The sequence below is a fragment of the Fundulus heteroclitus genome, unplaced genomic scaffold (genome assembly GCF_011125445.2).
Source record: "Fundulus heteroclitus isolate FHET01 unplaced genomic scaffold, MU-UCD_Fhet_4.1 scaffold_36, whole genome shotgun sequence".
Taxonomy (NCBI): Eukaryota; Metazoa; Chordata; class Actinopteri; order Cyprinodontiformes; family Fundulidae; genus Fundulus; species Fundulus heteroclitus.
Genome location: NW_023396770.1, coordinates 587,479 through 613,419, shown reverse-complemented (window position 1 = coordinate 613,419; position 25,941 = coordinate 587,479). Strand labels below are relative to the sequence as shown.

Genomic DNA, 25,941 nt, shown 5'->3' with positions numbered 1-25,941 from the left:
TGTGACATCATCCAGAGAAGACGGCTCACCCGCTACTACCATCTAATGTAGAACAGATTACTAGATCAATGTGTGCTTCTGTGCTTTTTTGTCTCTCTTGTTGTGTCTCTGTTCTGTCTTCTGTAACCCCCGTCGGTCGAGGCAGATGTCCGTTCATACTGAGTCCGGTTCTGCCGGAGGTTTTTCCTTCCCGTTAATGGGGAGTTTTTCTTCCCACTGTCGCTTCATGCTTGCTCAGTATGAGGGATTGCAGCAAAGCCATGTACAATGCAGACGACTCTTCCTGTGGCTCTACGGTTCCCCAGGAGTGAATGCTGCTTGTCGGGACTTTGATGCAATCAACTGGTTTCCTTATATAGGACATTTTTGACCAATCTGTATAATCTGACCCAATCTGTATAATATGATTGAACTTGACTTTGTAAAGTGCCTTGAGATGACATGTTTCATGATTTGGCGCTATATAAATAAAATTGAATTGAATTGAATTGAATTGTACAATCACTGTGATCAGTTCTTATGCATAATGCACTTAAGTAAATGTTTAACTGAGAAATGACAACAGAAGCAAATCGCCTTATTTTCCAGACAGGAAGTCAGGAGCCAGAGACCACAGACATTTATACGCAAACGTCTCATTGGGCGCCGGTTTGCACGTCAACGTCACCACCATATTGTATGAGGCAGAGAGTAGTGAACGTCTATGTTCCCTTTGTTTTAAGTATTTAGATAGAAAGATGGAGCTTATATATACTTGTATAAAATATATATATATATATAGATTAATTGATAGAGATTGGCAGAACAGAACAGAACATAACATATATATATATATATATATGTAAATTTTTTGGTTTGTTTCATTCTTATAGATCCCTGATGAATACTGTGTTGTGTCATTGTATAGTATTTAATTTACAATGAAATGGCAATAACTGGGATTGTCAGTTCATATGAATTTAAATGTTTATTTAATTTAATAGGGTGACACTGTCTTTACAGCAGTGGTGGGAAGTAACGAAGTACAAGTACTTCGTTACTGTACTTAAGTACAACTTCCGTGTATCTGTACTTTACTTAAGTAGATTTAATAATGGATACTTTCTACTTTTACTCGACTACATTTAACAGTAAGTATCTGTACTTTCTACTTCACTACATTTCTATACAGCGTTTCGTTACTCGTTACATCCAAGACGCATTTCGGTTTTTTGATTTGTTCGTTAGTTTGAAAGTATCCAATGGCGAGAGCAGAATCAGTCCGCTGAACCAATCCAAAGCGGGAAATAACCATTAGGCCCTCCCTCAAGAAGAGCAGCACAGTACGCAGGACCTGCAGAATCATTAACTCCCAGAATGGAGTCCAAGGATGGTCATCCTGCAGAAGACCTGCCCCACCCATGGCCTTATTTAAAAGATTTCTTTGAAATAACTGGGTCAAAAAAACGCTTCCTGGAGATTCCAATGCCGCCTTTGCCTTCCCCGAAAGCATGAAATTCTATCTTTCAAAAATTCACCATCAAATTTGAAAAAACATATTGAGGTAAGTTAAGTTGCTAAACGCTATCGATATCGATCCCTTGAATTCTGATGCATAGAATAAAATATCTAAATCTAAACTGTCACAGGGGGTAAACACAATAAAAACATGCTTTATCTGCAGCATTGCTCATTAAAATGGTACATTACTGATTTATTAAAACTAAATACGATAGGTACACTTAATGACATTAAATAAGCTGTTAGGTATTATGGTTGGCAAGTACTTTTACTTTTAATACTTAAGTAGTTTTAAAAGCTTGTACTTTCTTACTTTTACTTAAGTAAAATAATAATGTGGTACTTTGACTTTTACTTGAGTAAATTTTTGTCTGTGTATTTGTACTTTTACTTAAGTACATTGTATGAGTACTTTCTCCACCACTGCTTTACAGTGATTGAGTGATTATAAATTGTTTAACAAACTGAATGTTGACTTTTGTACCAATAACCACTAATAAAAGTTATTATAATAGAAATAAAAGATAAATACATATTTTACCCTAAAGGAAATATTTTAAAGTAAAGGACACTGGTTCAGTTGCAGAACCATTTTGTAATACTCATGTGAAGTTTTAATTGCATGTTATTGACTACAGTATTGTGAATAAAACCATCACCATGGCAACGTTGTCATGGAGGCATTGTCAACAATTTGAAAATTCTGATTTTAAGGCAGTTGCAGATGTAATAACTTAAGCCTGAAGAGGACAGAATGAGCTGAACCTGAAACCTTTTAAGGTAAATCGTTAATTTTAGATTAATTTTAGATTAATGGAGACAAGGCATCTCTTTTTAAAGGACCTGTTCATTTTACTTTAGTTTCAAAAGTAAACTTTAAGTGTCCACATGCTTTGGAGAGTAACGGAACATGTCTTTCAGAAGCAGCGGTTTTACTTGCAATAAAAAGGAAAAGAAAGTTTAAAATTTCAGAAAATTAAACCATACTTAAGATGTTAACATAGCAAGTTGCTGTTTTCATGTGAGAACATTTTTTTAAATCATATCTTTTTAGTCAAGTCCTTCCTGTCCTCACAATAAAATGTTTGTCCTCTTTCATGCATTGTTCTTTTTTCTTTGCATATTGTGAATATCAAGCTGGTTACTGCTCATGTTAAGCAGAACTGTTATAATTCAAACTTTGCTCTTCTGCTTGGTTGCTAGTGGCGACACTTTCACAGCAGCTTTAATCTCTTTGGGATGATTATTTTTGAATTGAATTAAAATATGCAACAGGTTCAACCTCTACAGCACCTATTTGTGAGACAAAAAATAAATCTTATTATAATTGCTTATATTGTGCTTTTCAGATAAACCAAAAGCAAGTGATGACTCAAAGAATATGTTGAGACAAGGGATTGTTTTTCAAAGCTGATTTTTAAAAGATTTGTTGTCAAGCATCTCTGGATTCATCATGTTAGATCAGAAATGTTATTTTTTAAATGTACTCAGTTGTTTCTTTATAGGCAGTTATATGTCCCTCAAAACAATGCAGAAAAATGAGCCTTGGGTTGGGACCTGGAGGCCCCACAAGCCAAAAGGGCCCATAGCGGCTCAGTATGGGAGCCCTGGGCCTGTATACATGTTACCTGGGCTAACAGGTGAGACTAAAATGTACAACTACATCCCATTGAAGTTATGAATTTAGTAGTTTAGGAGTTAAACCTCTATTGGATCTTGTTACTTGCTTTGTTTTCCTTTTTTTCTCACAATTTAAGGTGCAATTCGTCATGACCCGACTAAACCCAAAGCGCCAGCGTTCTCCATTACGTCACGGCGTAAAGTGGCAAACACCGACTGTTCCCCTGGACCAATTTATAAGCTCCCACCCAACTACACCCGATACGGCAGAGATGGCACGCTGGCATTTTCCGTCCGTGGCCGTCTAAATCCACTCGCACCATTCTGCACTCCTGGACCAGGTCTGTTGGGCCCGTTGCAAACCAAAACAACACATGTGGTTGTGATTTAGTACTTTCTTTTAATCATTTTCTTTGGTATGTTAGGCCAGTACTCCCCAGATTTTTCAAAACTGTCCACCTTCAAATCGTCCCCTGCGTACACTTTCTCCAGCAGACCCAAAGAACTTACTAAGAACCAAACTCCAGGTGAGGAAGGATCATCTGCTCTGAGAAAACTTAAATTTAAGCTTAATTTAGAACTGAACTCAATTTGTATAGATTTTTTTCTGTGTTTGTGTCAGACCATCATTTAAATTTTAAAATAGGAGAAAGTTGTCTCTTCCCCTTTTAGGTCCAGCATCCTACAAGTTACCCCCATTACTTGGCACAAAGGGGATAACAACCTCTTCAGCTCCCTCCTTCACCATCACAGGGCGCACTGTGAAGGGATCCTTTTTGGAAGATATAACAAAGGTAAAAATAAAATGAAAATAAAACCAACTGTCTCTAAAACTAATCTAAAAAGCTGGATTTACTGTTGTTTTCCTTGCAGACTCCAGGCCCAGCTGCCTATAATGCTGCAGACCCGTATATCTCTAAGCCAAAACCCCCTCAGTGGACTATGACAGGTCGTCATTTCCCTCCAGACAAAGCTGCTAAAACGCCGGGCCCAGGGCCAAGCTATCCGCTGGTAAGCAACACTTTATGTTCTAGAAAGAGCTAAAATCCTTAATTTCCTAACACGTTTTTTATTCTTCCTTACAGATCTTTACAAAACCTAAAGCTCCAAGCTTCTCCTTTGGCATCCACCATTCGCAGTACAGGGCCTACTTTTAGTGAACATGGAGGAAATCTGACAGTAAACTGACCCAATAAACACTCAATAAGCAGCGTGGAAGATAGATGAGATCATTTTACTGCTTCAACGTTAGTTATAGGACAAATTATCAATAATGCAATCAGTTTAGTCTGCAGTTACATGGATTAGCTATAAATGTTAATGCATGCTCATATCTGAAAGGGTTAAGAATTTACATCCATCCATCCATCCATCCATCCATCATCCATCCATCCATCCATCCATCCATCATCCATCCATCATCCATCCATCCATCCATCCATCATCCATCCATCCATCCATCCATCCATCCATCCATCCTCCATCCATCCATCCATCCATAAATCCATCCATCCATCCATCCATCCATCCATCCATCCATCCATCATCATCCATCCATCCATCCATCCATCCATCCATCCATCATCCATCCATCCATCCATCCATCCATCCATCATCCATCCATCCATCCATCATCCATCCATCCATCCATCCATCATCCATCCATCCATCCATCCATCCATCCATCCATCCATCCATCCATCCATCCATCCATCCATCCATCCATCCATCCATCCATCCATCCATCCATCCATCCATCCATCATCCATCCATCATCCATCCATCCATCCATCCATCCATGCATCCATCCATGCATCCATCCATCCATCCATCATCCATCCATCCATCCATCCATCCATCCATCATCCATCCATCCATCCATCCATCATCCATCCATCTATCCATCCATCCACCCATCATCCATCCATCATCCATCCATCCATCCATCATCCATCCATCATCCATCCATCCTCCATCCATCCTCCATCCATCCATCCATCCATCCATGCATCCATCCATCCATGCATCCATCCATCCATCCATCCATCCATGCATCCATCCATCCATCCATCCATCCATCCATCCATCCATCAATCAGTCTATCTCCAGCGTTCACTGGGTGAGAGGCGGGGTTCACCTGGACAGGTAAGCAGCCTATCACAGGGCAACACAGAGAGACAAACAGGACAAACAACTATTCACACACTCACTCACACCTAAGGAGAATTTAGAGAGACCAATTAACCTAACAGTCATATTTTTGGACTGTGGGAGGAAATCCCTCATAAAACAGTAAGAGAAACTGCTTATTGCTCCTTTTCAGGGTTTTTACCATCCAATCCCATCCGTCCATTTTCTAACACATCTATCTCTTGTGTGTGTGTGTGTGTGGGGGGGGGGGGGGGGGGGGGTGCTGGTGCCTGTCTCCAGCTGTCAGTGGGCGAAAGTGGGGGGGATTCATCCTGGACAGGTCACCATCCAGTACCTTGTTCAATAAATTGCAATTAAAGATTTAACTACCCACACAGTACTGAATTAAATTTCCTGACCCTCCTTTGAATTTCAGAGCAGGAGAATGATTATTATGATTATTATGATTATTACTGTAGCGGCCTAGCGTGGTTTCAGACGGTGGACGGATGGAAGGACGGACAGAAAGGGAGATGTAGTTTTGTTTTGGCTATTACATGAGATTTCTGCTTTTTTTATCTTATTATTCTTATTATTTGCTTCACAGCATGTCAGAAACACTGGAGAGTGAAAAAAATGTTTATCGGGGCAGAAAATTACACTAAATATAAATAAGAGAAAAAACAATATAAGCCTGAAGTCACAAGTTAGTAAAAATATGTTGATGTGAATTTGCTGTGGACAGATTAAATGACTTGTGTTAAATGTTCTTCAGTGTGGAATCATAGAGAAGGTGAATAGTTCATGAGTCGATAGAGGATGTTGTCATTCTTCATAATTTTGCTCTGCATCTGTATCTGCATGTTGCTGCTGGTCATTTTTACACATTCATCTTTTCAGACGTGTCTGGTCAGCGCCAGGGAAAATGCTTTTTATCTCGTCAATGTAAGGGTTGTAAACATTTATTCTCAACATTTGGCCACACTATTTAAAAGTGCAGATCACTAAAGCTATAAAGCAGCAAGGTGGGCATTATCTACACACTTGGCAGCAACATAACTATTTATTAATGAGAGTATATCAAAATAATGTCAATTGGGATACAATAAAAAGACTTACACTATTCCTACACAAGACAATCCGAAGCACTTTACAGGAAATCAGATGAGATATATTGAAGATCACAAAACTTAAGCTCTGCTTAAAAACAGATTTTACTTCAAGTCCAGCTCTTAATATGGATAAAACAATGCAGAATAAAACAAAAACAAATTAACAGTACCCCTCAGAGGGTTAATACTGAAACTAGAATTAAAGGGATCACAGCATAAAAATGTGTTTAGTAACTAGAAGGATATCTTTTAGTTACTAAACATTAGATACACATTTGATTCTTTATAGCTACTTTTTGAATTTATTACTCTAAAATCAAACTGTCTTGGCAAGAACTGTTTTTTTTTTTTTCCAACTTTCTTTATTGCATTTTACAACTTGACACACATCAATCATTAGTACACTGAAAACAGAGTGGTTATAGATGGAGAGAAAAAGAAGTTCAAGCTGATTTCTCCCAGAACCCAGCCCACCCCAAACGCACCCCGTCCAAGCACAAGACAAACAGCCTGCTGGGATCCAGTCCCTGTAGCAGATTCTAGCAACGCGACATACACACACATCCATCCACACACATTCAAGGGAGGCAAGAAAAGAAATAAAGAAAAAAATAATATTACTGATACTAAGTAAATAAATGAATATATACTTGAGAATACATGTTAAGTTAAACAAGTATACAAATAAATTACAAATTAAGAAGGAAAGAGAAAGGAGAAAAAATAAATAAATAATAATAATAATAATAAAAAATAAATAAATGAATTATAAGACGAAGAATATATATCGGTTAAAAAACCAAAGAATTGGATTGGATATCAATGAGAAGTCCTACAGATAATTTAATTTTCTTCTGAATCAGGTAGCAAGGTCATGTAGATAGGAAAGGTCTCCAAGTCTCCATAAATTTACTGGTGGAACCCTTAAGTGAAAATCTGAGTTTTTCCAGCTTCAGGTTGTAAAGAACTTCTCTGACCCAGTAGTCATGAGATGGGGGGACGTTTAGTTTCCATCTAAGTAGGATAAGTCTTCGAGCCAAAAGGGTAGTGAAGGCTAGGGCTTGTTTCAGAGAACGCGAAAGGCCCGGGTCTGGAGGGATGCCAAATATAGCCGATAATGGATTGGGGAGAATTGTCTGGTTATATGCTTGACTTAGTGTTTTAAAAATGTTACCCCAATACCCGATTAGCTTTGGGCACGCCCAAAACATGTGGGTATGGTTAGCTGGCGACTGTCCGCACCTATTGCAAATGTCGCTGACTGATGGGTAAATCTTTGCTAATTTTGCATTTTGGGAAATGCACTTTATAGAATATTTTGCACTGTATTAAAACATGCCGGGCACAGAACGAGGACTTATGAATTAAATCCTTGGCAGCCTCCCACTGCTCCTCCTCCACCCCAGTACCCAACTCCCCCTCCCATGCCGTTTTAACAAAGGCTTCAGGTCTTAAGGTGTTATCATTATTAATAGAATTATAGATGAATGAAATACATTTTTTCCGTTGTGGGTCTAATTGTAGAAGGGTATCTAAGAGTGTTTCAGGGGGTCGATTAGGAAAGTGTGGAAACACTTTTTTAACATAATCCCTGGCCTGAAAGAACCGAAAGAGATGAGAATTGGGCAGTTGGAATTTGGATGAAAGTTCAGCAAAGGATGAAAAGGTATTACTGTTATAAAGATCTTTTACAGTCTTGATCCCTCTGTCGTGCCACGAGTTAAAAACTAAATCAGTGACTGAAGGCATGAAGTTACAATTTTTAGCTAGAGGAGTTTGTATCGAGGGTCCATGCAGGCCAAACTGTTTCCTGAATTGGATCCAAATCCTTAATGTGGCTTTAACTATGGGATTATTCTCTATCAGGGAGAGTGGAAGGGGGAGCTGAGAGCAAAGCAGAGAGGACAACGAATAACGGCTAGATGCCCTTTCAATCTGCACCCAGGCAGGTGAAGCCTCAGCATCACACCCCCAATATAATAGTTTCTGTCTATTAGCTGCCCAGTAGTATTGTCTGAAGTTGGGAAGAGCAAATCCACCCTCACAAGTTGGGGACTGTAGCACTAATTTACGAAGTCTGGCAGGTCTTTTAAGCCATAAGAATTGGGATATTTTCTTATCCAACTTGTCAAAAAAGGACTTTGTAATTAATATGGGAACATGTTGGAAAAGGTAGAAAAATTTGGGTAAAATTACCATTTTAACCAGGTTCACCCGTCCCATCAAAGATAATGGCAATAAGGACCACCTGTCGAAATCTTTCTCCATGTTCTCTAATAACGGTAAAAAATTCTTATTCATCAAGTTGGACATAGAAGAGCAAGAACTGTTTAAATAGGGAAAGATTACAAGATCCCAAAGTGATTATGGAGCTTGATCATTTGTTGATATGCTACACTACACATTTCATTTGGCAGATAAGTTTTATTGTTTTACACTTGATAAAATAGGTCTTCGGTTCATTAAATAAAGTTTTTTTTTTTTTTAAAGAAGCGAAACTATTAAGGACACAAGGAGGGCCAACCACAGACATAAATACGTAGACGCCTCCTGGTTCAGTCCTATGCGCTGAAATCTTGCCTAAGCTCACCTGGCTCTGCGTACATGCAGCCGCCTGCAGTGATCCTCTCTGCTGCAGATGAAAGCTGAACACGGAGGCTCAGGCTCGGTCACACACTGCAGCGGCACAAAGGCCTCCTCCAGAGCCGGCTCTGCACACACACGTCATGAATCAGAGTTTAATAACAGGCCGTCAGCGAGGGCAGAGAAGCGAAGCTGGCTCTCACCTAAAGCACAGGCGCTCGGGCAGAGCAGGAGGATGTATTCTAGTTCAGGTGTGTTGCTGAAGACGGTCCTGCAGAAAGAAATCAGGATGCTAATGCAGGAACCTCTCAGAATGATCCGTCTGTCAGGCATCTGCACACCTTAGTATCTCCTTCAGACTGGCTGCAGCCGCTCTGGGCTCAGACGCAAACAGACGCAGGAAGAGAGTGTTGACAGGCTGCAGAGAAGAAACCAGGAGCATCTGTCAGAACATCAGGACCAGCACATCGCTTCAGATCCGGTTCCTCATGAGACCGTCTGAGGGACCTGCTTCCTTCTTCCTTTCAGGTCAGAACGCAGGACTTCTCCAGACCCAAACTACCTTTTAGCCTCTTTTGAAGTGAAACGCGTTCCAGGCGTTTCTGTGCTCTGGTTGCTCTGGTGACCTGTTAAACTCCATGTTGGATCAAAGATGGTCAGCAAACAGAACCTGTTCCCACTGGGAACATCAAGCTTCTCCTGTAATCTTCACTCAAAGCTTCTACGGCTCTGAAGCTTTTTCTGCTCATCATTTTCTCACAGAGCGCTATAACTAGTAGGGCTGGGTATCATCTAGGATGAGCCGATTCGATACGATTCTAGATACACAGCTCACGATACGATACAATTCTCGATACATAGCTCAGCTTGATTTGATTCCAATATCGATATTTATTACTTTGAATTAATGCTCAATGATTCAATCACCAAAATCAGCCAAATATTATGTTTATGTTCTATTTATTGATCACAGACATATTAACAGGAAAATAAAGTGCATTTGCTTCAATGCATTTAACGTGTCACAGAAACCAAAAATGTGCCCAAACATCTGATTTTAGGGACAAAGGAGCTTCTAAAATCCTGTCGGCCGTTCCACAAATTCGTCTCACTTGCTCTCCTTCGCTGTGAACTGTAATGGTTGCGCTGTAATAACGCCCCCTAGAGGTTGGGAGGTATATCGATATTGAAAGCCAGAATATATTAAATCGTTTTTAAAAATATCGATATTAATCTTTATATCGATTTTTATGCACAGCCCTAATAACTAGTGACCATTAATTCCTCCAGACGCCTGAATCCCACACTAATACTCACTGTGCATGTGTCAGCGCTGAAGTGTGCCTGCAGGAATGCCTCCCAGGTGTCCCCATCCAGCACTTGTGCAGCGGGCCGGTCCAGGAAGGAGGCGTGGGCCAGGACGTGGTCCTCCCTGTCGGCCACAGTCACAGCCAGCGTGGCCTTCTCTCTGCACAGAACCAGGGAGCGTCAGAACCCGGCCAGGCCATCCGCACAGCAGGGGCTTACAGGAGAGGAGGAAACAGAAACACCGAGAGAACTTCACAGAAAAAGACTTAAACAATAATCAAGCTAAAACAGGATCAAATTAAAGCTTTCATTGATGTTCTCAGTTCTAAAGCCTTTCAGGCTCTTTGTTCCAGAGCCAAGGAGCCTAGAAACAGAACTCTGCCTCACCTGATTGGTTCTGGTTCTGAAGTAATCTCTGATTACCTGAGGAGACTAAACTGTGCACACCTGACCAGAAGCTCTGGGTCCATTCAGAGATTCACGGTCCATCAACAAGATCCTAAATGAATCTGCTGATTAAAAGATCTGGTTCTGGTATGATCCATTTATGTGGTCAGGACTCCGCCTGCAGCGTTATAGATGAGCTGCACCTTGTTGGCTCAGACATCAGAAATACCATTACAGTAATCTAACACCTGAAATAAAGACAGGCTGCAGGTTTTAGCAGTGAGCTGCTTCAACAACAGACTGACCATGAAGGGCCAAATCCATAACGAGCTTCTTGGATTTCTCTGTCCAGTCTAGATGGTCTCTGATCCTGGTAACAGTCTGAATTTATGTAAAGTGATGCTTTACATAAATTCAGGCAGATAAAGTTCTGACCCGTGTATTCCCTGATGATCACATGAACTCAGGGACTGTAAGGAGCAAAAGTCATGGCACAGAAACAGGAGTCATCAGCATAGAAACTGAGATTCTGGAGTCTTTCTGGAACTGACAGCTCCTTCACTGGTGTCAGAGTTCACCTTAACTTTATGTAAAATAAACACATTTTTCATGCTTTGTTGTAGATATTGTCATTTTTAAATCTATATAAATACAAGTGTGAATAAACAGGAAGAGTAACGGAATAAAATAAAGTTCTAAATGCAGCTCACTGGTGGGTTGTGCTTTATTTTTCCAGAACAGGCTTGTGGGCCCCGCATGAGGTCCTCAGGGGCTACTTAGGGCCCGCGGACCCCATGTTGGTGACCGCTGGTCCACACAGTGCAGATTGGGCTAATGCTTAGGTGTAGGGCTAAGGTGTGAACTGAGTTGAAGTTCAGGGTTAAGACATAGAAAGCAATAGAAAAAAGATGGAAGTCAATGGAAGGTCCACACAATGTTGTAAATACCAACATGTGTGTGTGTGTGGTTGTTTGTCCCATATGTTACTAATATTATTATTATCATTATTATTATTGTTATCATATTATTATTATTATTATTATTATCATTATTATTATTGTTATCATATTATTATTATTATTATTATTATTATTATTATTATTGTTGTTATTTAATTATTATTATTATAATTGTTATTATTATTGTTGTTATTGTTATTATTATTGTCGTTATTATTATTATTTAATAATAATAATAATAATAATAATAATAATAATAACAATAATTATTATTATTATTATTATTATTATTATTATTATTATTATTATTATTGTCGTTATTATTATTATTGTTATTATTATTATTATTGAAATGAGTCATCTATGGATCAGGCGATGACTGAATAAATCACTGGGGAACTGATTACCTACTGGTTAACAACTGGTTAACAACTGGTTAACTCCTTATTAACTCCTGATTAACCACTGGTTAACTACTGGTTAACTGTTGGTTAACTCCTGATTAACTACTGGTTAACTGATGGTTAACTGTTGGTTAACTCCTGATTAACCCCTGGTTAACTACTGGTTAACTGATGTTTAACTCCTGATTAACTACAGGTTAACTACTGGTTAACTATTGGTTAACTGTTGGTTAACTCCTGGTTAACCCCTGGTTAACTACTGGTTAACTCCTGGTTAACCACTGATTAACCACTGGTTAACTACTGGTTAACTCCTGGTTAACTCCTGATTAACCACTGATTAACCACAGGTTAACTCCTGGTTAACTCTTGATTAACCACTGATTAACCCTGGTTATCTGATGGTTAACTCCTGGTTAACTGCTGGTTAACTCCTGATTAACTCCTGGTTAACTACTGGTTAACTCCTGATTAACCACTGATTAACCCTGGTTATCTGATGGTTAACTCCTGGTTAACTGCTGGTTAACTCCTGATTAACTCCTGGTTAACTACTGGTTAACTCTTGATTAACCACTGATTAACCCTGGTTATCTGATGGTTAACTCCTAATTAACTGCTGGTTAACTGCTGGTTAATTACTGGTTAACTACTGGTTAACTCCTGGTTAACTACTGGTTAACTGCTGGTTAACTCCTGGTTAACTGGTTATGGCCGTTTGTAATGAACAGCTCTGGTTCTCATAGGCAGCAGCAGTTTACCAACGCATCACTAGAACAATAAGAGATGTTCTCACAGCAGATCGATGACATTGATCCTTCCAAACACAGCCAGAGCCGAGGACCCGATCAGTTCATTGATCCACTGGATCTCTGATGACTGACTCCTAGTGACAAGCAGACCTTCCTCCTGCCCGTCGGCCGACCTCATCCTCCTCTTCCTCCTCTTCCTCCGGGGTTATTATCGGATGGAATCACTAACTGTTTCCTCCGCTTCTTCCTCTCTGCTCTCGCTCGGTCGTATTTAACCTCAGTTGCTCGTTTTCTCCTAAAACTTCTCGACTTTAACTCAATAAACGACTGCTTTTCGTCACTCCTACTCCGTTGAGTCCGTTGCCATAGCAACAGCAGGCGCCTGTTTGAAGACTCTCGCGGGACGCTGGAGCCGCGTGGCATTGTGGGTACTGTCATGGCGGCTGTCTGCTGGTGACACAAAAACGTTTTGAGTCTGTCGGTTGGGAGCCGCTGTAGGTGTCGGTTTGTTCTGTGAAAAGCTGCGCGGTAGTTTTGGGTCGGAACCACCGGCAACATGGCGTCCACGGCGGCGGGAAAGCAGCGCATCCCGAAGGTGGCGAAGGTAAGAAAAGCCGGGGGGAGGTTAGCTCGGAGCGGCTAATGCTAGCAGGAGCTAAAGACAGGAAGCAGGTCCTGGCGCTTTTAAAATGTGCTTCTGCTCTTTCTGTAAACTCTGATCAATGTGGTAATCTAAATATTTTACGTTTTCTGACGTTGCTTAAGCTAAAATAATCGCTTATTAATTTCTGTTAGCATCCGACTGGACTAAAGGGCTCTGCCACTATTTTAAGAGTTAAAGTTTAATTTATTTTAAGGGTTAAATTAATCATTCCGACATGAAAAGTTTAACCGTTAAAAAAACAACAAGACCCATATTTATACCCCCTCCCAATCAAAATTTTAATATATATTTTGTTATTGCTCGCTGCTTATTTCCAGCATAGTTTTAAAATGTGAAGAATTAATTTAATTTTACTGAATAAAAAAAAAAAACATGTTATTATGATGATTTAACCAGTGAAACGGTGACAAAAACACCCAATAAGTGTCTTTATTCATGTCAGTCTTTAGATATTTTATGAAATACATAAATAATTATTTTCTGGACACCACAGATAGAATCAAGCATGAAAACATCAGGAATCAGATCAGGCAAAATCGGGACTGATTCTGCTGAAAAAAATAAATCACACAAATAACACTTTTCCTCTTTTCTACCACATTACATGAGCTTTAATCCGGACCCACATTATTTCTGTGGCACTTTAAAACACAACTGTTGGCCAAACTACTCTAAGAAAACTTCCAAAAATTGCTTCAGTATAGATTCAGTTTGTGATTTTTGATGCATTTCTTTGAGAATGTTGTTTTGTATTTTTACCACAGTGGTTGGAGCCATTCTAAAAAATGGAACAGGTCAAAAATCGATTTATTCTGCATTAAATATAGATGTTTGAAAGAACAGAACAGTTTAATCCAGAGCTGATGTTTATCGTCTGTAAAACGCAGCGTTTTTATTCTCCTCAAACGCCACAGAATAGACCGTCTTGTTTTGCTTTAAATTGGGATCAAAGAATAACGGAAGCACTTTTAGCTTTGCCTTGAGAACCTTCCAGTGTTTGCACAAAGTAAAGCCACAGAAAACATTCGAGGCAACCTTCTGAAGGAGCTTTTGTCGTGTTTCAGGTGAAGAATAAAGCTCCTGCCGAGGTTCAGATCACGGCTGAGCAGCTGCTCAGAGAGGCCAAAGAGAGGGAGCTGGAACTGCTGCCTCCACCCCCCAAACAGAAGATCACCGATAAGGAGGAGCTGAACGACTACAAGCTGAAGAAGAGGAAGGTCTGTTCTTTAACCAGAGACACTTTAATGCAATGAAACTGTTTACTGCAGTTTAAGGTTCCTATAACATCTGCTGAGGCAGAAACCATGAAGCCTGATTCTGATTCTGTCCACCCGCCTTTCTGAAGGGCTTTGAAGACAACATCAGGAAGAATCGGACCGTCATCAGTAACTGGATTAAATACGCGCAATGGGAGGAAAGCCTGCAGGAGGTTCAGAGGTATACCTGTTAGCTCCTTAAACCCGTTGGAAAGTTATTATCTAAGTTCTGTTTTCATGGTCCGATTTACTTTGTTTTAACATATTTGCTTCAGTCTTTCTAAATAAATGCAGTTATTAATCCGTCTTAATGCGCTGGAGGCTGAAAGCTCTCATCTGCTGCATGAGGGCCGAACCCATCAGCGAGGTTCTAAATGACCCGAATAAAATCACTGTTTGTTTCAGGGCTCGCTCCATCTACGAGCGAGCGCTGGACGTGGATCACCGCAACATCGCTCTGTGGCTGAAGTACGCAGAGATGGAGATGAAGAGCCGCCAGGTGAACCACGCTCGCAACATCTGGGACAGAGCCATCACCATCCTCCCCCGGGTCAACCAGTTCTGGTAGGACCAGGCGATGCCGCTCACATTAGACGGGTGTCCATGCTGGACCGGTGGGATCTGATGCTGACAACCATCAGCCTGAGCTGCTTAACCCTGGACATAGTCTAGATTCTCAGCTGAAGCTGGGCAGCTCAGCAGGAAACCAGCAGAAACCTGCTGAGGAGGAGGTCCAGGAGCAACTGGACCTCCTCCTCAGCAGGTTTCTGTCCCTGAGCTCAGAAACAAAGAGTTTAACGTTTATCTCCACCATCCAATAAATCATTCGTCAAACTTTTATTTCTGTCGTGGTTTAAGTAAAACAGAATAAACTGATTTAATTCTAAAATAGTTTCAACATTTACACAAATTGTCACTTCTTAAACACACAGGTTTGTAAATAAACACGTAAATGATTGATCAAACTTGAATTCATAAGATGTTGAAATTATTTCAGTATTCTTTAAGGAAGGTCTTATTTTAGCTTCTGTCCACCAGAAAATATTTAAACTCACTTTGGGTCATAAAGCAGAAGTTTAGCTGGGGACCAATCAGCTCGTCTGAAACAGCGCTAGCCCCGCCCCCTGGCCTTAATACACTCACACCGATTAAACATGGAAATAAGTCTGTGGCTTTAACGAGTTTTAAATTTTAACGAGTTTCTCATCTAATTCTTTACGTATTTCATGTTATTGAAACATAATTGTACGTTTATTTAATATATATTTCAACCGTAGGAGATAATTATGAATGAGTTTATTCTGCAAATCAGTTTGAGGCTGCTTTAGCCGATCTGATTGGTTTGCAGGTTAACCAATCAGATGTTCTGGTCTAATTGCATCAGTGTGTGAAATTTGACATAAATATGGAAATAATTTACCAACGTAATGAACTGAAGTTTAAATTAATGATTTAGACATTTAGATAAATGTAGATATAAATAATATATTATTCCAGGTTGATTTAAACTATTGATGCATTTTTATTACAGATTATTTACCTGTTCTCCTGGTTTAAGGCTGGAAACGGGGGAAATGTTAATTACTATAACCAGATTTCTGTGTTTGGGCAGAACATCTGTCAGGGAAAGGTGTAGCTGACAGATTTCCTGACGCTGTTCTGAGCCGTTAAGCCTTTCTGCGCAGGTACAAGTACACCTACATGGAGGAGATGCTGGGGAACGTGCCGGGCTGCAGGCAGGTGTTTGAGCGCTGGATGGAGTGGGAGCCTGAAGAACAGGCCTGGCACTCCTACATCAACTTTGAGCTGCGCTACAAGGAGGTGGACAAAGCCCGCACCATCTATGAGCGATATATCCTCTGTCTGTGGAAAAAGCTGCGTCTGCGTTGTTGGGCTGTGTTCAGGTGTCTGAGGGGCGTTTAGTGGAAATTAAAGGCTGATTTTTTTTACGTGTAGCCTGCTAGCTTGCAGCCTTCTCCCTGGTCCGGGTCATGCTCTCGTGTTTTCAGCGTTTCTGATCGACCGCCATGACTTCCTTGACTCCTGTGAACTCGTCATCGTTCACCCTGAGGTGAAGAACTGGATCAAGTACGCTCGCTTCGAGGAGAGGCACGGCTACATCGCCCACAGCAGGAAGGTGTACGAGCGAGCCGTGGAGTTCTTTGGGGAGGAGTACGTGGACGAGAACCTGTTTGTGGCCTTCGCCAGGTTTGAGGAGACCCAGAAGGAGGCGAGTGCTGACACCAGCTTCCCCCTCAGCTCGCTGCTCCTGCTGTCTCTGACTGTGCGCTCCTCCACAGTTCGAGCGCGTCCGGGTCATCTACAAGTACGCTCTGGACAGGATCCCCAAACATCAGGCGCAGGAGCTCTTCAAGAACTACACCATGTTTGAGAAGAAGTTCGGAGACCGGCGAGGAATCGAGGACGTGATCGTCAGCAAGCGGAGGTTTCAGTATGAGGAGGAAGTGAAGGTACGGCAGCGGAGAGCGGCGGGATGCGGTGACGACGGGCCGCCTCAGCGTGACGCGCTCTTCTTCTGTCCCCACAGGCCAATCCACACAACTACGACGCCTGGTTTGATTACCTGCGGCTGGTGGAGAGCGACGCCGACGCCGACACCGTCAGGGAGGTCTACGAGAGAGCCATCGCCAACGTGCCGCCCATCCAGGAGAAGAGGCACTGGAGGCGCTACATCTACCTGTGGATCAACTACGCCCTGTACGAGGAGCTGGAGACCAGGGTGGGTCCTCAGCTGGGGCGGGGGGGGGCGGGCCAGAACCAGAACCAGAACTAATCCTGACCTGCTCTTTGACAGGATCCTGAGCGGACCAGGCAGGTCTACCAGGCGTGTCTGGAGCTCATCCCCCATAAAAAGGTGAGTCCTGAAGACACGAGGCGGCCTGGCTGCCACTCTCTGTTATTTGCTGCCACTCTCTGCCACTCTCTGCCACTCCCTGCCACTCTCTGCCACTCTGCTTCTGACCGCCGTGTCTCGCTTCTCTTCCAGTTCACCTTTGCAAAGATCTGGCTGCTCTTTGCTCAGTTTGAGATCCGACAGAAGAACCTGCCGGGAGCCAGAAAGATCATGGTGAGACTCCAGAGCTCCTGACTTCTGATGGACCTTCAGGGCCTCAGAAAGTATTCACACCCCTCAGGTTTCAACCGTAGCCTCACGCATGAAGCGTCTGTTGTAGGGCTGTGCATAAAAATGGATACAAAGATTAATATCCATGTTTTTAAAGACGATTTAATATTGATATTCTAGCTTTCAGTGTGGATATACCTCCCAACCCCTAGGGGGCGATAGTACAATGCGCCATTACTGCGTGACATGACGAATTTGCCAAATGACCGACAGGATTTTAGAAGCTCCTTCCTCCCTAAAATCAGACGTTTGGGACGTTTTTGGTTTCTGTGGTTCGTTAAATGCATTAAACCATAGACATAATATAAGCGTAGACGCGTCGTTGGGCGGGTTCTGCCTATGCTGCGATGCGTCAGAGCGTCCGCCATCTTAAATGTGGCAAATCTGCAGTTACTCAGTCACTTAAACAGTATCAGAGGGACTTTAATCTCTGAATATACTTTGTATTCGTAGTATTTTTTTTTGTAATATTACAAGTTTATTTTCGTATCCCTTTAGCTTCATTCTCCTGAATTTATTCTCCTAAATAATAAAAATATTTAAAATAATCTAACCTGGCCCTATTACTCCAGGAGTGAAATAATTCTGCAAACTGTGTTTATTCTGGAAATGTTCCCCCTTAATTCTCATAATATGATGTTTTTTATCATAACATTATCACTTTTGTGTTTGTTTATTTTTACTTTATTGACCTTGGACTTTTTTTCATTCATATTATTAATTTTACATTTTTACCGCCTGTCCTTAAAGGTTCACATGTGACATGGTTTTACGAAATAATTAAGACAACGATGTTTAGATTTAACAAATTGATCCTTATATTCAATTTGTTAACACATACACACACACAAAAAAAAAAAAAAAAAAAAAAATATATATATATATATATATATATATATATATATATATATATATATATATATATATATATATATATATATATGTGTGTGTGTGTGTATGTGTATGTGTGTGTGTATTTATTGCAGCACAGGAATGAGGCATCTTCTCTGATCCACGTTCACAATAACAGAACTCAACTTTTTTCTGCCACATACAATATGGCGGTGACGTTGACGTGCGAACCTGCGCCCTATGACGCGTCTACGTATATATGTCTGTGCATTAAACCACTTTATGTTCCTGTTAATATGTCAGTGTTCAATAAATTGAACATTAATATAATATTTAGCTGGTTTTGTTGATTGGATGACTGAGCATTAATTAAAGTAATAAATATGGATATTGGAGTCAAACCAAGCTGAGAATCCATCGGCTCATTCTAGACGTCACCAGATGAAAACCTGCAGCGTGACGTTTGACGCAGATTCAGGGTGTAGAAAAGCTAACGTGTAAAAATGAGCAGCAGCACGTTTTCAGCCAGAATCAGAACCAAAAAGCTCCAGAACTCACCTGGATCCACTGAACCAGAACCACTCTGAGCCTCAAACGCCAAGAGAACAAACCAGACCGTGAGAAAGAAGGAAACAGTCTGAGGAGCGTTAATGCAGACGCATTATCCTGATAGAATGTAGCATCAAGCTAAGCTAGCTGGATGGCTAGTTAGCCTGAGAAGCTGCCGGGGGTTCTGTTGTGCTGATGTGGTTCTGTTGGGCTCCTGTGTGGTTCTGTTGGGCTCCTGTGTGCGGTTCTGTTGGGCTCCTGTGTGCGGTTCTGTTGGGCTCGTGTGGTTCTGTTGTGCTGATGTGGTTCTGTGCCGTCAGGGCACGGGGATCGGTAAATGCCCGAAGAACAAGCTGCTGAAGGGCTACATCGAGCTGGAGCTGCAGCTGCGTGAGTTCGACCGCTGCAGGAAGCTCTACGAGAAGTACCTGGAGTTCAGCCCGGAGAACTGCACCACCTGGATCAAGTTCGCCGAGCTGGAGAGCATCCTGGGCGACGTGGAGCGCGCCCGCGCCATCTTTGAGCTCGCCATCAGCCAGCCCCGGCTGGACATGCCCGAGGTTTGGTTCCCTCCCCCAGAACCCTGAGCAGCCACTTAAAGGTTCTGTGGTTCCTGCTCAGAACCGCCCGGTTCTTCATCCCGTCCTCTACATGTTCTGTCCTTCCAGGTTCTGTGGAAGTCTTACATCGACTTTGAGATCGAGCAGGAAGAGTTCGAGAACACGAGGAACCTCTACAAGAGGCTGCTGCAGCGCACGCAGCACGTCAAGGTGAGGCTCGGCCCGGTTCTCACCTGGTTCTGACCTGGGTCCGGTTCTGATCACGGTCCGGTTCTGACCCGGTTCTGACCGCAGTGGGTGACAACCTGCTCCGTTGGCTCAGGTTGTTTTTTTTGTTAAAGCTCCTAAAAGCAGCGGTCCTCTTCGGAACCGGACCCAGAACCTGCTCTAAAAGTTCTGCGTGTAACGGGTCCGGGTTCTGACGGCCTTGTGCTCTCAGGTGTGGATCAGCTACGCCAAGTTCGAGCTGTCGGTGGACGGGGCGGAGCGGCTGCAGCGGTGCCGGCAGATCTTCGAGGAGGCCAACAAGAGCATGAGGAGCTGCGAGGAGAAGGAGGAGCGGCTGATGCTGCTGGAGTCCTGGAGGGACTTTGAGAAGGAGTTTGGGTCGGACGGAACCAGGGAACGGGTCCGCAAGCTGCTGCCTGAGAAGGTGAAGAAGAGGAGGAAGCTGACGGCCGAGGACGGGGTAAGAGCAGCAGAACCGCTGTGGGGGTCCAGCGGGTCGCCCCTAAAAACGGGTCTGGATGCTGAAGCTGCGCTCCTCCGCCAGCAGAGGGCAGCAGAACCTGCAGAACACACAGGTTCTACTGTTTGTTCTGCAGGTTCTGCGTGTGGAGAACGTTGCTGTTCAGACGTTACTCTCCTTCACCTGAAGTCCTTACTGAGGATTCTGGGTAGTTGAGTCTCGCTGCGGCTGGGCGGCCATCTTGCTCTCCTGATTCTAACGAACCTTTTTCTGACCCTCCAGTCGGACGCCGGCTGGGAGGAATACTACGACTACATCTTCCCCGAGGACGCCGCCAACCAGCCCAACCTCAAGCTGCTCGCCATGGCCAAGATGTGGAAGAGGCAGCAGGCGAAGGACGACGACGCCGAGGACAGAGAGAAGCCTCCAGAAAAGCCTCCTGCCGCTGAGGAAGAGGAGGAGGAGGAGGAGGAGGAGGAGGAGAGCTCAGCGCCTCCTGAGACGCAGCCGCAGTCTGAGAGAGACGCTGAGACGGAGAAGACGTACGACGACCGAGACGACAGCAGCAGCAGCAGTGATGAAGATGATGGAGAGAAGAAAGAGAGGAGCAGCAGTGATGAAGATGATGGAGAGAAGAAAGAGAGCAGGAGCAGCAGTGATGAAGATGATGGAGAGAAGAAAGAGAGCAGGAGCGATGAAGATGGAGAGAAGAAAGCGAGCAGCAGCAGAGAGGAGGACAAAGATTGACTCTTCAGCATCAATCACAGCTCAGACTCAGTTTTTGTTGTGAAACAAACGTTCTTTAGATTTACAGCAAACATTTTCTACGTGCAGCGGTTCTCTCAGAGAGCCTGCGTCTGTTATTCGATGTCTTCGGGTCTGACGGGGTGCGGCAGCGGGATGATGGACTTCTTCTCCGTGTCTCTGGACAGAGCCTTCCTCATATCTGTGGAGGACACCACGGCTCAGTGCTTTAACTGCTGACAATAATAAAGAACTATTTTCTAACGGCTCAGCTTTCTCACACAGTAACGTTGTTTTAGAAGAACATCAGCGAGGTGGAAACTGAAACCTGATTATTCTAGGAACAAAGTCTGGGAGCAGAAGGTTTTACCAACGTGGGCCGATGAGCCAGAACTTAAATGTTTCTAACTTTACTCTAGAAGGCAAAATGTACTCTAAAAAAGAAGTAAATATGAAGAAGTTATTTCCTATTTGATACTTATTTTTCCTAATATTAGATTTAATTTACTATTGATTTTAAAGAGGCCATCATAACAGAAATTAAGCCTTAAAGAGCGCCCTCCTGTGGCCAAACTGCACTAAAGCGGTTCTGTTCACCGCAGCTTTCCTTACAGTCAACAGATTCTGATTTAAATGCTCGTAGTTTAGTTTGGTTCCTGCAGCTAATCCAGAAGAATTACTGCGAATGTTTGGGTCGGTTCTGAAGAACCTGCTGGTCTGAACGTAGAACGTCTGACGTACCGTAGGCGTCTTCATCCGGCTCGCCGTTGCTGGCGGAGTAATACTCGATCACCGTCCTGTAGACGCTGTAGCCCAGACGTTTGTACATGTTCACCGCCACCTGGTTGGAGACTCTTACAAACAGGTCCACGAAGAACCCGCCCTTCCTGCAGGGAGAACCACAGACCCTCAGAAATCAGAACCTTCCCTGGTTCCTCAGCTCTGACTCCACACACAAACCTCTCTGAGATCTCCTCCAGCATCTCCATGAGCTTAGCAGCCAGACCGAGCCTCCTGAACTCTGGAGCCACAGATAAGGCCGTGACGTGGCCGTGCCACTCCTCCCGGGCCACGGATCCCTCCGCCTTCCCCATAACTGATCCAGAACATGCAGTCAGACAAGAACCCACCAGGAGAACCACACATTTGGTCTAGATCAGCCGGCGGGACTTACTGTAGCCCATCAGCTCTCCACCCGGAGCTTCAGCCACGATGAAGTACTCGGGCCAGTGGGCCAGGTACTGCAGGTAGAACGGGATGCCATACTGGAGGTCAAAGGTTAGAGAAAACTGGGCAGAACATCTACAGCTGGAAACCAGGAGCTAAAGTTACCGGGCCCAGGTCAGAACCGGGCCGAGCCTCACGAGTTAAAGGATCCAGAGAAATCACACAAACATGTTGGCGAGGAATTAAAGGGGAGTTCAGAGTCAGCTCTTATTAGGACTCTGTCACTTTTATGCAAATAAGCTGCGGCTGGCCACGCCCCCATCCCTATATTTACACCTACAGGCTGCTTCCCTGTTACCTGACTCCGCCAGATAGATTTGCTCCGCATATCCATCTGGAAACCTTCCGTTGAAGTAATTTTGGGAAGGGGCGAAAATACTGGTTAGCTGATTGGCCTATGTTGGTGATAGACGGGCCAAATAAACCAATCAGATTCGTCGTCGCTCTGTTACGAGCGACGACGAAAACACAACCACAAGCCAAGCTACTCTTGCTGCTGCAGGTAAAGGCTCGTTAGCTCAGCAGAGAAATACTCTGTAATTCCGATAAAACTTGCTCGATAGCCGCGCTAACGCTAGTTTCATCGGCTGAAGCCGCCATGTTCTTTAGACTGAACTGACGCGCTTCCCGTTGCGTCACACCTCAACCCGCCTCAAAGCCAACGCTGATTGGACGTTCGTTTGGTGAACGGCTCCAAATTTTCTTCAACGGAGGGTATCCAGACTGATCTGCGAGTGAAACCTTGAAACCTCGCGAGATCAGGATGGTCTCACGAGGCTAGCTTCCCTGTGCCACAGCATGATGCTGCCACTGCCGTGTTTCACTGCACGCTGCTTTGCCTGCAACAGGTGAATACAAAGTAGTATTTTACACAATTTGCTGTGCTGATCACATGCTATACATAAACTAACATACAGCTCACGTAAGTTAATGCACATAAAATAAGGAATGAACTAATTAAATGCAAGTTGTATAAGAATCCTTACAGGACTGGATTTTATTCACTGCTATCAGATAAAAAGGGTTTTACATTTTTAGATTTTAATCCATAAAAAGCCTTTTTCCTTCCCCTTAACTACAGTCTACTTCCTGTTGGTCTGTCACATAAAATGCCAGTTAAAGAAATTTCAGTTATTTAACAGGCATCCCAAAGTTCACAGGGTGTGAATACTTTTGTGAAACCCTGCGGATGTAGAAGGATAATATAAAGAAAACAAGATCATTTTGTTAAATATATTTCCATTCATTCTGTTAATTATAACTATGCGCATAGAAATTATTTAGATTCTTGAATTATGAAAAATATTTTACTTCTCTATCTCGATCACGAAAAGACAAGAAAATAAAATGAATAAAACATAACTACATAAACATGATTAATTATTGTAAAGGATACAGTTTCAGTGAGAGGATCCAGATTTCTGTCAAAATAGAAACATTTAACGGTTAGATTTTCACTTCTTGATCACTTTGTTGCTTCTAAAAGCGATTATTGATCATTAATCCCTGAATTTGCCCATAAAGAAGGGAAGAAACGAAAAATAAATCTTGATTCACAGACTCTGTAAATATTTGTGCCAAAATAAGACTTTGTCATTAAATTATTGGGTTTAAACATGGAAATGGAACCAAACATTAATCAGGATTGTCCCGCTGGGTGTTCTGATTAAATCGGCAACAATCTGAGGAAATTAAATGTTTTAATTAATGAGATAATCTGAGATAATCTTCGGGTGTCGGACCGTCCGCCTGGTTCCGGGTCCAACCCGCCTGCTGGGCCCCGAACTCACAGACGGGTTCTGACTAAAGCGGGCCGGCTGGTTCTGACTCACATGTTGTTGAATTTAAACAGATCGTCGCAGGTAAACGGTCGTAACGAAGTCATCTTCCTCCTCCTGCTGCTGCTGCTGCCCTCGCTGAGGAAGAGGAGGAGCTCAAACAGCAATAGCAACAACCGGTAGCTCCCCCTGCTGGAACCAGCAAGCACTGCAGCTGCAGCTGCGGAGACCACTACTGCCCCCTGCTGGGGGGAGGAGAACTGCTCTGCAAAAAGTAGGAAAAATCACAGGATGTATTTATTCTAATTACACCTACATTTCATCTTAGACGTAGGATTTTTTAATATACACACAGAAAGAAGGTTATTATTTAAAGCAAGGGACTTCAGCTGCTCCAGAGTTTCTGTTGGGTTGATCAGAATCAGTGGTAACCTTTCAAAGATTCAGGTTCCAGATTCACCAACTGATGGCTAAACATCGTAGCTGCTGTTCCCTTTCCAAACACATGTGTGTATTTGATTATCATGTCACGACATCCAAATCAGTCAGACATTAAACCAATCATTCGGTTATAGTTAGGGTCAGATGTTCAAAGAACCCTCATCTTTATTGGGTCCTGCTTGTTGGCAAAGAGACACGGCGTCCAGACGTCTGGTGTAAATATATAAACTCTACGTTTGCTGCTGATGCTGCGCAGGTTTGACCAGTAAGGCTGCTCGGTCAGCTCTACCTGTGAGTTACCATCTGGGAGATAACAGCCGCTTTGTGCAACAGGTCAGACAGATGTGACAAAAAACAAGCCAGCCTGTCTAGAAACCTTCACAGCTCGATTGGTAGAAAAGAAAGAGTCTGGTTGGTTAAGCAGGGATTTAACCTTCTTAAGAAGAACCTGTTGATCAAAGCTGATGGCATCTCCAAAGTTATTTATCTATGCCATTCTATGAATATATCACCTTTAAATACAAGGAAAGCTAATTCCATTATTTTTCAGTTTTTGTGGAAAAACAACATTATCTTAAAAGGTCAAAAACATGACGGTTGGGTTTAACGTATTTCCTACAAAATGGTTTAAAACATTTATTCTTCAGCAAAATTTAATGCAGTTTCATATTCCTAATTCTATCTTTAGGCAACTGGGAGGAATTGATATTGGTAAAATTCTAGTAAAGATATCAAACAAATCCTTCATTCTGGAAAATGATATTTCAACATAATTTCTCTCCCCACACGTCCTTTTATGGAATAATAGGGCAATTACTACAGGCAGGAAGTCGTTATTTAAAAAGACTGGTATGAGAATGGAGTTATTTTCATTCAACGTATTTTGGATTTCTCATCATTTGTTAGAAAATGTAATCTAAGGTGCTTTTATAAAGAGTTAATGAAGGTTTGTGGAGCAATCCCTTTGATTAAAATTCTCATAGGTTATTCTAAAGTGACCTTCTCAGTGCCATCTATTGACCATAAATGTAATAATAAGATTATAAACGAATGTACGAGACATTTTGACTATAAAACAGATTCTTTCAATAAATTTCCTGAAACAACAGATAAAAGTATGACTTGTGCTGGTTCCACATTTATAAAATGTCTATAACTGTTAAAGTGAAGGAGACCTGTTTCATAATTATTAACTAAACACATCCTGTTGTCATACTTATTATTTAAATTTGACGTTGACCTCTGCGTCTTTTGTAAATCACCAGCTGAATTCCTGGAGTGT

The 25,941-nt window shown here is 42.4% G+C and overlaps 4 protein-coding genes across 7 annotated transcripts in view; 2 read left to right on the top strand and 2 right to left on the bottom strand.

Moving 5' to 3' along the window:
- The window catches only part of cfap61 (cilia and flagella associated protein 61), a 44,967-nt gene extending 31,885 nt beyond the window's left edge, over positions 1-13,082 (bottom strand). Inside the window, exons 1-5 of one of the 2 annotated variants that reach the window (XM_036130594.1) lie at positions 12,800-13,082; positions 10,263-10,413; positions 9,287-9,363; positions 9,149-9,216; positions 8,953-9,073 (exon numbers count right to left, since the gene is read on the bottom strand). In XM_036130594.1, the coding sequence (XP_035986487.1) occupies positions 8,953-9,073; positions 9,149-9,216; positions 9,287-9,363; positions 10,263-10,413; positions 12,800-12,933 (551 nt within the window). In that variant the 5' untranslated portion in view covers positions 12,934-13,082. The remainder of the gene's footprint in view (positions 1-8,952; positions 9,074-9,148; positions 9,217-9,286; positions 9,364-10,262; positions 10,414-12,799) is intronic. The other variant, XM_036130593.1, reaches the window with a different exon arrangement.
- On the top strand, positions 2,170-4,342 carry LOC118556180 (outer dense fiber protein 3-B-like). 3 transcript variants are annotated; one of them, XM_036130596.1, is made up of 7 exons: positions 2,170-2,280; positions 3,006-3,140; positions 3,258-3,461; positions 3,546-3,647; positions 3,793-3,914; positions 3,994-4,131; positions 4,206-4,342. In XM_036130596.1, the coding sequence occupies exons 2-7, from the start codon at positions 3,014-3,016 to the stop codon at positions 4,275-4,277; spliced, it is 765 nt and encodes a 254-aa protein (XP_035986489.1). In that variant the 5' UTR covers positions 2,170-2,280; positions 3,006-3,013; the 3' UTR covers positions 4,278-4,342. The 3 variants fall into 3 exon arrangements, with proteins under 3 accessions (XP_035986489.1, XP_035986492.1, XP_035986490.1); XM_036130599.1 differs by having other exon boundaries at positions 2,196-2,280; positions 3,035-3,140; XM_036130597.1 differs by having other exon boundaries at positions 2,211-2,280; positions 2,992-3,140.
- Positions 13,083-13,183: 101 nt separating the features above from the next.
- Positions 13,184-21,482, top strand: crnkl1 (crooked neck pre-mRNA splicing factor 1). Its single transcript, XM_021322416.2, has 14 exons — positions 13,184-13,359; positions 14,484-14,636; positions 14,765-14,856; positions 15,081-15,239; positions 16,361-16,527; positions 16,727-16,905; positions 16,976-17,146; positions 17,224-17,415; positions 17,491-17,550; positions 17,683-17,763; positions 19,542-19,781; positions 19,890-19,991; positions 20,221-20,469; positions 20,752-21,482. The coding sequence occupies exons 1-14, from the start codon at positions 13,312-13,314 to the stop codon at positions 21,214-21,216; spliced, it is 2,358 nt and encodes a 785-aa protein (XP_021178091.2). The 5' UTR covers positions 13,184-13,311; the 3' UTR covers positions 21,217-21,482.
- Positions 21,248-24,411, bottom strand: naa20 (N-alpha-acetyltransferase 20, NatB catalytic subunit). Its single transcript, XM_012874329.3, has 6 exons — positions 24,273-24,411; positions 23,837-23,861; positions 22,388-22,478; positions 22,174-22,309; positions 21,955-22,100; positions 21,248-21,415 (listed from the first exon to the last, which is right to left on the bottom strand). Exons 1-6 carry the CDS (start codon positions 24,323-24,325, stop codon positions 21,330-21,332), a joined length of 537 nt encoding a protein of 178 aa, XP_012729783.1. The 5' UTR covers positions 24,326-24,411; the 3' UTR covers positions 21,248-21,329.
- Positions 24,412-25,941: the final 1,530 nt, after the last annotated feature.

Excerpts from the sequence above, each read along its gene's own strand:
- LOC118556180 (XM_036130596.1), top strand. The coding sequence starts at position 3,014 with ATGTCCCTCAAAACAATGCAGAAAAATGAGCCTTGGGTTGGGACCTGG. Across the intron at positions 3,648-3,792 it reads TACTAAGAACCAAACTCCAG|GTCCAGCATCCTACAAGTTA; the intron begins GTGAGGAAGGAT and ends TTCCCCTTTTAG. Across the intron at positions 3,915-3,993 it reads TTTTGGAAGATATAACAAAG|ACTCCAGGCCCAGCTGCCTA; the intron begins GTAAAAATAAAA and ends TTTTCCTTGCAG.
- crnkl1 (XM_021322416.2), top strand. The coding sequence starts at position 13,312 with ATGGCGTCCACGGCGGCGGGAAAGCAGCGCATCCCGAAGGTGGCGAAG. Across the intron at positions 17,764-19,541 it reads CGGGAGCCAGAAAGATCATG|GGCACGGGGATCGGTAAATG; the intron begins GTGAGACTCCAG and ends CTGTGCCGTCAG. Across the intron at positions 19,992-20,220 it reads AGCGCACGCAGCACGTCAAG|GTGTGGATCAGCTACGCCAA; the intron begins GTGAGGCTCGGC and ends TTGTGCTCTCAG.
- naa20 (XM_012874329.3), bottom strand. The coding sequence starts at position 24,325 with ATGACTTCGTTACGACCGTTTACCTGCGACGATCTGTTTAAATTCAAC. Across the intron at positions 22,479-23,836 it reads TGGATCCTCTCACTGAAACT|TATGGCATCCCGTTCTACCT; the intron begins GTATCCTTTACA and ends TTTGACCTCCAG. Across the intron at positions 21,416-21,954 it reads GCCGGATGAAGACGCCTACG|ATATGAGGAAGGCTCTGTCC; the intron begins GTACGTCAGACG and ends TGTCCTCCACAG.